This window comes from Cynocephalus volans, chromosome 5, assembly GCF_027409185.1.
Source record: "Cynocephalus volans isolate mCynVol1 chromosome 5, mCynVol1.pri, whole genome shotgun sequence".
Lineage (NCBI taxonomy): Eukaryota > Metazoa > Chordata > Mammalia > Dermoptera > Cynocephalidae > Cynocephalus > Cynocephalus volans.
This window is the reverse complement of record NC_084464.1, coordinates 15,780,791-15,791,477: the sequence shown is the minus strand read 5'-3', so window position 1 is coordinate 15,791,477 and position 10,687 is coordinate 15,780,791. Positions and strand designations below refer to the sequence as shown.

The following is a 10,687-nucleotide window of genomic DNA, read 5'->3' as shown; positions in this document are numbered from 1 at the left end:
ATACCAGAGATTCCCCCGACCTCTCTCCTCTCCCACTCCTAGCCTTAAGACACGAAGCCAACCATCTGTCCTTTTGCTTTTCTTGAGGAGAAATGTGCAGTGGAAATGATCAAAACAAGATAGTGTGGAAGAAAGACGTGAGCGTGAATTATTCACCATGTGCTTCGCCCGTGGACATCTCTCTTGAATTCATTCCCCCGGCCTTCTCCTCTCCTCACTTTCCTACAGGGAGGAGCCCATCATTTTTCATGTATTAACATGATTAATATAGTAGGTGGCCCAGGGCCGTTCCTGAGATTCTTTTGACAAATAATAATAATAATAATAATAATAATAAAAACATGGGGTGGGTTTGCCGTTTTCTTATTTTTGTGTGAAGACGACTAAAGCTGAGGTCCGATTTTGGCTGTGCTTGCTCGCTCACTGATTGGTAACATTTGGCAAATAAAACACAAGAAATCAAACGAAATTAAAGAGAGTGTCAGGATTTCCCACAATCCTATATGAATGTTTTCAGCATCACAGAGAATCACGAGGTCCCCAAAGAACGAATGGATCTTCCTCTCGGTTTCCGGGAGCACGGGGTGAGTGCGGGTGGGCGCGGGGGGACAGCCGGCGCCGCGCTCAGAAGGAAAGCCAGGTCGCTAGAGCTGCCGAGAGGGCCACCAGCAGCACCGGCAGCGCCGGGAGCAGGGACCCCGCCGCCCCGTTGCCGCTGCCGCAGAGTTCGAATAAGCTGCCTTGGATGTTGAGGTTTTTGGATTCTTTTCTCAGTTTATCCCACAGATCTTTCGCCCCTTCCTGGCAATCCGTAAGGGCTGTGACCGTGCAGCTGTGGAAATCCTCCCAGTATCTGGCGAGGAACAGGACAAAACAGAAGAAGCAGGTTCACTCGGGGCTCCGGGAGGACCCCGGGCCGCGCCTCTCCCCTCGCGGGGCGCCCCCTCCCCACCTCCTCTCCACCGCCCTGGCGCCGGGGCCGCGCGAGGTCGGGACGCGCGGGACCTCGCCCACCCCCGGAGCCGCCGTCCGAGGACTGGGGCCACCCCCTCCTCTGTCTGGTTTCCCCTCCCGCTGCGTCGCGCTGGCACCTCGGCCTGCGCAAACAGATTGCTCGGCCTCCTCGGGGAAAGCTAGGAAAACAGTGCTAAGCCTTGCAAGCTGCCGCCCATGAGTGCCCCCTTCCTTGCACGATGCGCGGCCCTCCCCCGGCTCTCACAGTCCCCTCCCCGCCCCTCTGTCGCCCCCGCTCCTCGCCGCGGCACCCCCCCCAGTCCTCATTCCCTCCCTCCACGCCACCCCTCTTCCTTTTGTTTCCCGTTCTCCCCACTTCCCGTCTCCTTCCCCTTCCCTTCCCCTCGCTGCTCCTCGGCACGCGCCCCCTCCCGCCTCTCTGTCCAGTCTCCGGCTCACGCTCGGCCCGGGGTCGGTGAGTGTCAGGTCCCGAGCCCTGGGGCCAGCTCTGCAGCCTCCTGCCTCTACAGACCTCGCTGCTCCAGGCCTGCGCGCTGGGTTCCTCCTCTTTCCTCCTCCCCAGTCTTTTCCGTGGACTTGGGTCCCTCGGGACCTCCTCGCCACGGCCTTCGAGGTGCAGCGCCTCGTCCCCAGGCCGGGACTGCAGGGCAGGCGCGGTGCCCACCCACTCGCTCCCTGTCCCCCAGTTCCCGTTCAGGTCCCGGAGCCCCGCGCCCAGCTTGCCACTTCCTCCACCCAGGCTCAGCTCCTAGCCCCGCCCCCACAACCTTCCTCCAACCTGTCCTTTTTAATTGTCCCCCTTTCTTCTAAAAGCCCAAAATAGATCCCGAGACTAAATATAATCCCAACCCGTGATCGATTCCTGGGGCGCTGTCTCCTTTCGGAGCTGGGTCGATCTGCGTGTCTCGGTAACTCCGGGCTGGCTCCCACCTTGCCCGGGCCCTGAGCGCCACCAGGTCATCAGCGTCTGCCCTCCATGCAATTTGGTTGTAGTTTCTCCTCTGTCGCCTATCCTCTCGCTCGCCTGGATGGTGAGCACGTTGAAGGCAGGCACCATGTTTGGTTTATCCTTGTTTGCACCCCCACCCCATCTCCTGGCCAATAATGAAGTGACAAACGTTTGTTGCATTGCCTTGAGCTCAGGTTGTTTTCTAATGACCCCCGCGAGTCTTTAATTTATGAGGACTGGGGGTCTTAGGGAGCAGAGCTTCCAGGTTCCTCAATTTGTAATAAATAGCAAGACTTAGAAACACCAGGAGGCCCAGAGCACAGCTGTCCCGCAGAGCTTCTATATTACTGCACCTCCCAAAGGATGTCTAAATCGCTCCCTTCTTTTTGCATACCCAGGTGGGGACAGGACCCTCCTGGAAGAGGGACATCCAGCTGGGGCTAGGGTGAGGTGGGCTTCAGCTTTGTGTTGCCAGCACCACCAACCGAATGGGGCCTGAACCCAGCTGTGGCTTGTGACCTCAGGGAGAGGCACTTTTCTGTTTTCCAGGATCAAAGTCCTACTAAAAAATTAAAATAGCTCAGAATAACCAAGTTCTAGTTAATGATGAAGGACTTGGGAGCTACTGTATATGTAACCTTTTGTCATGCCTCATAGGTGCATTCTTAACAACCATCAGACATTTGGAATTAAGTGCCTTTTGTCCTTTTTATGATAGGAAGGAACCAGCCACTTAGCTGCCTTGGCTTCTAGGCATTTAGGAAAGTGTGTAGCAAAACTGACCCCATTTAATTAGCCATAATTTAAACAAATAAGCAACCCCCCATCCTACCCCACCCCCCAATTAGGGAGAGAGGAAGTATAAAAAGTATAAAAAGGATGGCACAGAAAATGGTCACTCCAACCTCTGGAAAAAAGGGACACCTTTTGCCTTGGCATTATCAGAAGGACGAACCATTGTGTGGATGGGGGAATACACCTGGTTTTTGAAAAATAAGAGACAGTGTGTGTTGCAGAGGATGGGGACATTTCTAAGGTCTGCAGCAGCCAAAATGTCGCAGGTCCACCGCAGTAGGGCTCTGCTGGTTACCTCACTTGCTAGTGGGAGCAGCCTTCCAGCTAAGCTCTGAGAAAATGACACTGGGTCTGACTATGAATTTTTTCTCCTCCCTCTTTGGGCCCTTAGGTGCCCTGGGCCAGGGAGATCTTGCAGATACAGGCAGGGGTGGGGGAAGAAAGGAAAGTGGCTACCCCAAACCTCAGAATCCCCTACAAACTCAGCAGAAATAGTCACCAGCCCTCCTGGACATGCCCTTCTTGGGCAAAGTCATTGGCATGGAATAAAACATTTCAGCTTCTCTCCTCAAACAGGGAAAACCACACCCCTGCACCCATATTTTCTTGGTGTGTATCAGAAGGGCATTTTATCAGGGAAAATAGAATAGGCAAGTGACCTCCACTTTAGGCAAATCTAGTGTTACCCAAAATATTCTTCAAACCAAAATCAACTGTTCTTCAGATAGTACTCGGCAGTCCACTCATGCAGAAAGAGAAAATAACGATTAAGATTGCCTCAAAGTAGAGAGATTTTGCAGCATAAGGAACCGGTGGCAGGGCTCCCAGCTCCTGACCCCTGGCCGTAGGTCCCAGCGCCTTGGGTGTACACATCTCTGTGCTGGCCTGTGAGGCTGCAGGGACCTGTGAATGGGCCCGTCCCTCGTGGAATGATCCTCCCAGGTCGAGGGGTAGCCTTGGGCAGTGCAGGTTCTAACCTAGGGGACTGGGCCTTGAGGCCAGAGGGCTTGTCCCGGAGCCTCGGCCTGGGAATAGGAGCTAGAAGGCAAGAATGTGAGGATTCGCCCTGGCGCCGAACGCTGAGCGCAGCAGAGACAGCCCCCAGAACAGAAACTCAGCTGGCCAGAGAGGACACTTACGTGCACACGGTCTTGATGTTCGTCTTGTCGTCCAGGCCCTGCGGGTAGTTGGCCATGCTGTCGCCCAGCTTGAGCAAACAGTCCGAAAAGCCCTTAAAGACCGCATCGCACTTGCCCGCTGCTCTCACGGCCTGCACCAGGTACGCTGCGGGGAGGAGGGGACACCAGTCAGTAGCACCACGACCTCTCCCTGCAGCCCCAGGGCCCGCCCGCGCGTCCCCGACTCCGCGCGGCCTCGCCCCATTCCGCGTTCCCTCCTAACGCCCAGCCTTGGGGCGCGCCAGTGCTAAAGGTGAATGACATACGTGGCCCAAGAATGACTGACCTGCCCCGAACGCCGCGTCTAGTGCAGAAAGTCTGTGCGAGCGGGCGCGGTGGGTGGATCTCCCTCCTGCCTCTCGCCATTTTTTTGTTTCCGTCGCCCCCTCTGCTCACCTCCCTTATTTCCTTTATTTCTCTTTCTCTCCACTCCCTCTTTCGCTCCCAACGCTTCCCCAAGCAAGCCCTGTCACCGCTCTTGCAATGCAATCTTCAATTTCAGAGGTGACAGAGGGGGTCTCGGCAGCAGATTGCGGGGCGAGAACGGGGCGGGAGGCGGCCAGCGCGGGGTCACGCAGATGACCCCCCCCCCAGACACACACACAACGCGCGAACGAGCCTCAGGCTCGGCGCCAGGGTGGGCACGCAGCAAACCCTGCTGAATGGATGCGTGAATAAGTGAAGTCTCTGGAAGCTACCAGCAGTCACTGCAATGCACTGTGGCGTTGTAAGACCGATTGCCCACTGCGGATTCTGCCCGTGTTCCCAGTGAGACCCTCCTCCGCCCCACTGGAAAGAGGGCAGCCAAGGCGTTCTGAGACCCAGGAGCGGGGACGAGTGGTCAGGGGCGGAGGCTGGACGGGGTCAAGGATGTGTGTGCTCCCCACCGCCTCTCTCTGCCGCTCGGCTCCGCACACACCCTCAACACCCCTGCAAAGTCTGCCACCGCTCCCGGCAGCAGCGGGGTGAGACCGTTCCTCTCCACGTCCCAGCCCTGCTGCTGAGCGCGCTGCCGCGCGGTGGGCGGGGAAGGGGGGTGCTCGTGGCCTTTAGCTCGGGGCTCCCTCCAGAGGGGACCGGGGATGGAAGACGGGGAGGCGAGAGGAGGAGCAGGAAACCCAGGCCGCACCGAGACCCTCGCTCCTGAGGCTCCGGACCAGACACAGGCTCCAGGCCGAAGACGCTGCGGTGGCCATTTCTTTCCATCCTGAGGGCCACCAACCCGGCCGGAGGCTCGATACCGAGCGGCCCGAAGCACCCCAGGCTCCCAGGGCTCCAGGGGGGCGCGAAGGAAGCGCGGATCTGCGCTGTTGGGGCGGGCAGAGGAATAAGGGGGGAGTGTTCTCAGGATCGACACCGGCCCCCGGCGCCCACCAGCCTGGGCGCAGGCCCCTTCCTCCGCAGCGCTGCGGGCGCCGCGGCTCGTGAGTGAACGTGCCCGGGGAGGACCGGACGCCTCGCTCCGGCCGGTCCCCGAGCGCCCAGCCAGACGCAGAGCGCGGGGAAGGCGACCCACCCAGCCGAAGCAGCCTCCGAGAGCGCACCGTTTGCAAATCGCGGCGGCAGGAGCGAGGCGGACCTTGCGCTTTCTAATCCGGAACGGGAAGCTCTGGGGAAGGGACCGAGGTTAAGGTCGACCCCGGCCGGCCGGGGCATAAACAAACGTCCCGGTTCTCCTTACACGAAACGTTAAGTACTCTTGCGACTACAGCAAGAGCAACTCGAACACTGTCAGAGAACGTCACGAATCAACGAATCTTCGTCCTAACAGGACTCAGTGAAAATGAAAATCTTGCTCTGAAATGCATGTTACAAATACGGCTTTGCAGCGAAGACACGAAACGCAACGCAGCCCACCCTGCCCTGCCCCCGGTCGCTCCTCACCCCCAAAACTCGGTGGCGTAAAAGAAGCCTCTGAGATGCACTGGCAATTTTTTTTAAAGGGGGAATTGGGGCATGCCGGGGGCGGGAAGCGCTCCTGTCACGTTATCTTCCCAGGCGTTGCTGGAGAAGACCCTACGCACCGCGCATGTGTGGCTGTGTGCGTGTGTAAAATAAGAAGTCGTGAAAATTTCTGTCTTTTGCAACTGTGACTCCTCGGGCTCTAGCCTGCTCTGGGAGGCTGGCAGCTTGCAGGCGGGACCAATGTTGCCGGCGCACGCGTCCGGGCAGGTCGCAGGTCGCGCGTCCCTAGTCGTCCTCCCCTAATCCCACTTCAACAAGGCTCGGGAGGGCGACCCGAGCTCCTTCCCTGTCCCCTCTGCAGTCCGCACCTTGTGCGGTTCCATCCGTTCATTCACTCGTTCGACCGCTCATTCATTCCAAACTTCCTCCCGCAGCGTCTTCATTCGCGTTCAACACCCTCTGCAACTCCGCGGTCCTCCCCAACCCCCACTTTTCTTGTCAAATGTCAATGATTTGGGACAGCTCCCAGCCATGAATTAATAAAGACCGAGGTTCTGGTGCAGGAAAGGGCAGACGTTCGGGAAAAAATACGCTCAATTTCAATTCCACAGCCCACAAATAGTCCTTTTCGGGCCGAATTAATGTGTTCAAAACATCCTTCATGCACAACCACCTTTTTTTTTTTTTAAGCCTCTCAAAGTAAGGTTACTTTTCACCAGGAAAACAGAGACCCCAAAACCTCCGATTAAAATCCTTATCTCAAAAACAGCTGTTGTCTCCTGCTCTCTAAAAATTCGCAGGCTAATTGCAAAACGCCACATTCACTTATTTTCAACATTTATAAGGAATTTGCTGCCATTAGAAATGTTCTTTACTGCAGCTCTTTGCACTAATGTCAAAGATTCAAAACAACCAGATTCAAAGCATTAAGTCATTTCTTAGAATTAAAGGAAAACGCCAAACATCCCACATCCACACGCTCTAAAATCCCTGTAATGTTTTTGCAAAAAATTAGATTGTTAAAATCACATCAAATGCATAAAAATCCCACTGCAAAGAATTCGTTTTAATGTCCAGAGAACTCTAAACCCTGTTTTCTCAACATTTCTCATGAGGAAAAATGTTATAAATTCCCTCTCTTGTCCCAAACCAATTCCCTAAAGCACCCCCCAATACTGCAAGGATTTATCTGCAAAGAATGCTACAGCCTGAAATGACAGGAGGCTACAATTCCCTCTGTCTCCAGAAAACCCGTTTGAAGAGTTTCTATTTTTTTCTCTTGTCCATTCTATTAATAACCTGCTTCACTTTCACTTTTAGACCCCATTAATTATTGTTCTGACCCAGCGTCAGAGAAGGGAGTTTTCTACTGCCCCTTCCCATAATGTTTTCTTCATTCTAGATGGAAAAATGTGCACTTTAAAAAGCTCCCTGAAAGCGTAACTGCGACTCAACATTCCTTAACATAAAATGGGGACTCAATAAATCCGTCCATAATCAACCCCAAATAAACATAACACATTGCAAACACTTCTTAACCCTTTCCTATGGATAAAATAACAGATGCCGATGAGTAAAGTAACAGGCAAATGTGCTTAGAAGGGTATATCCACAAATATTTGGCTGAATTTATCCTCCTCAATGGTAAGCATGTTAAAATATGTGGCCCGAAGTTCCCAATCGTTCTCAATTTGCCCCCCAGCCGGGTCTGCGGTGCCCGGTGCAAACGCTGCAGCTAAAATATGGGGGGAGGGGAGGAGGAACGGGAGAATGACAAAGTTCTAAATGCAGCAGTCTGAGCCCTGCAAAATCTCTGCTTTCTGCACATAAACTTTCCAGTCCTAGCTGCCTAGCCATCTTGTTCCTGCATCCACCTTTCAACCCCTCAAAATAATATCCTGTAGTATCGTAGGGACTAAGCATTGTCCCAGCGCGCACCAAGCTTGGTCTAATCCCAAAGAGGGAAGCAAAAAGGAATGCGCGCTTTGGAAAAAGGGGAAAACCGCCTCTAGAGAACTGCCGTCCGCACACAATTCCTGCGAACGTTTGGAGTCTCTTTCTTTAGGAACACCCAACCGGACACGCGAGTCCCCAGGAGCCAGTGTCCCCACCCTCAGGGGTTTGCCGGCTTCTCCGCACCCTGGGGCGGCCTCGGGCCAGCCGGTTGCCTCCCGCCGCCGCCCGCCCAAAGCCGGGCCGGGCTGCCACTTACCTATTTGCACCGCGAGGATCAGTGAAATGTATCTGCCGTTCAACTTAAGTCCCATCCTACGTTTAGTCAAACCATTTGCGACCGCAGACCTTTAAATAGTTAGTTTAGAGAACGCGGGGGAAAGCTGAAACATAGGCATTGCCAACAAGTTCCGGGAGCGACAGAGACTTTATGCACCGGGAAGGCAGAGGGAGGAGAAAAAGAGGGAGCGGGGAAGAGACGGGGACAGAGAGAGAGAGAGAGAGAGAGAGAGAGGCTGAGAGAGGGAGAGACAGAGGAGAGGGGGAAGAGCTGCGAATGGTTCACTCCATTAGCAGGGGGCGGAGGAAGTACAGCCTCACGCCCACGAGCAGGCCTGACGTGGGGGATGACACGGAACGATTTTTTTTTTTTTTTTTTTGTAATATAGACACCTTGCTAGAGAATCGCCATTTATAGTCATCAGAAGCTCGAATTAATCAGATGGCTCCAATTAATGCGCGATCCAAACGAACTCTCTCCTCCCGGGTCCCCGCGGTCCCCCCCCCGCCTCCTCCTTGTGCTCGGGCCCCCCCCCCCCCGCCCCCTCTCTGCGCAGAACGGGGGCTCCCCCTCCCGTCCCCGCCTGGAGCCGGGGAGTCCTGGCGCGCCCACTCGATTGTTTCTACCCGCTCCCCTTCCTCCAGCAGCACAGCAGCGAAGCCAGCCCCCTTCCTACGATGCAGGGGGGGTTCAAGGAACGGGAGCGGGAGAGGGAAGAACAGCTAAGCCAGCTCTATTAATTCGAAAGCTCCCCTCGGCCGCCCGCCCCCTGCACCTGCCTCCCCTCTTTTCCTCCAACCCAGCAGCTGAGCTCCGGGCGCAGCCTGCAGCGCGTGAGCACAGAGCCCGGCCCCCTGGCACGAGCACACGTTCGCACACGCGCGCACGCCCGCGAGTCGAGCCGAGCGCCCCCGTGCCCGCCTGCACACGCTGCACGCGGGCGAGCGCACGCACCCAGGCCCCGGGGCTTCGGTCTGCACACGGGGGGCCCCTGGAATATACACCGCGTGCCCTCTGTGAGCTTCACCGCCTCCGACGCCAGGGCGAGAGGCAGCTGCACGACACGCAGCGACACCTGTTTTGGGGGGAAGGGGCCTCCTCGAAGACGATTTTCGGATACTAGCGATTTACTAACATTCATCTTTAGGAAATTTCCGAGGCAAGCGCTCGTGTGCGGGCTTCTTTCTGATCTCGATGCGCCTCTTGGGGTTATTCGTTGGGTCGTATACACACGCACACACGTACATCACGTACGCACACGCACACCCGGACCCACACACACCTGCACTGTCTTTTGAGGCTTGAGCACACACCCTGTGTAGACGCAGCCTACTCTGCAACGAAGTGCTTCTGCAGTTGCGTTTGTGCTTGGTGCAAGGTGTTGACGATAGCTTAAGAATAAAAACTAATCAGACCTATTTCCTTTCTAAACGCCTTTTTCAGCACACACACACACACATACACAAACTCAAACAAACAAAAAAGGAAAGAAAAAAGAAAGAGAAAAGCCTGAATCTTAGCTTCTATAATAAGAAGGCATTGGCCAACTTTAATTAAGCCTTTGCAGAGAAAAGACAAGAAAACGACCTCCTCCACATCTTGCGAAACTACATGAGAGAACGATCAAATAAGCAGAATCGCGAAATGATTAAGGAGATATGGCATCCAATTTGCTTCTGCAGACAGCTTGCTACTCATGAGCCCAGCTAGGCGTCCCCATTCTTAACCATTTGGAGATGCATAGACAGAAAGGGAGAGAAAGGTGCAAAACAAGGGGAGTGGGACAGTCTGCACGGTGAGGGGCTAAGGGGGAGCCGCAGGGGGTCTGACTGCAGCACTATGTGACGTGAAGCATCTGCATTGAGCGGCCCCTTCCCCGGGTCCCGCAGGAGCCGCAGACACCTAGGTGACTGACTGCCCGGGCCCCGGGGGCGGAGCCCCGCCGCCCCGCCCCTGGTGACGTCACCAGCCCGCGGGCGGGGCGGCAGGGGGCTCGCCTCCTCGGCGTCCAGGGACACGGTGGGGGCCCAGGGTGTTTCCTATCCCTGAGCTCGGAGGCTCCAGGAAGAGCGGAAAACGTGGGCGGGCAGGGGGTGGGGCGGGGGTTGGTGGCGAGAGGAGGGCGTCCCTCGGACCCGCCCCCGACGCCCTCCAATGACAGGGCGACAGGTTGGTCTGAGGGGCGGGGCCTCTGGTCCCAGCAGGCCCCGCCCACGGCTCCGCCCCTCCCCTCAGGGTCCCCCGAGCAGAGCCAGCCCACCCCACCGTCCCCTCCCCGGTCCGGAGCTGAGCGCCCCCGCCGCGCTCAGACCCTTGCAGAGCCCGGGCTAGGGGGGCGGCTCAAGGTTTCTTGTCCTCAACGTCCTTGCCTTGCTCTTGCTCACCCACCCGGGACCTTCCAAAACGTCGTTTCTGAGGGTGCCCTGGGATCCTCCTCTTCCCATCCCCTGTCACCCCGAACTTGGGGCGTTGGCCGTGGGGAGGATGCAGCGCTGAAGGGCTCAGTAAAGCTGGGTGCAGCCGCCTGCGGTCCAGCACGCGTGCGCACAGCTGCCCGTGCCCGCGCCCCGGGCCTGTCGCCGGTAGGGCCACTGGGACTGCAACCTCCGAGGGCCTTTTCTTCTCCACCTTCCTTCCCTTGCGTCCCAACCT

The 10,687-nt window shown here is 56.4% G+C and overlaps 1 protein-coding gene across 1 annotated transcript; it reads right to left on the bottom strand.

Annotated features, from left to right (window-relative positions):
• Window positions 1-387: 387 nt before the first annotated feature.
• NRN1 (neuritin 1) lies at window positions 388-8,080 on the bottom strand. The gene is made up of 3 exons (XM_063098114.1): window positions 8,015-8,080; window positions 3,859-4,003; window positions 388-853 (listed from the first exon to the last, which is right to left on the bottom strand). The coding sequence occupies exons 1-3, from the start codon at window positions 8,067-8,069 to the stop codon at window positions 625-627; spliced, it is 429 nt and encodes a 142-aa protein (XP_062954184.1). The 5' UTR covers window positions 8,070-8,080; the 3' UTR covers window positions 388-624.
• Between the last annotated feature and the right edge of the window lie 2,607 nt (window positions 8,081-10,687).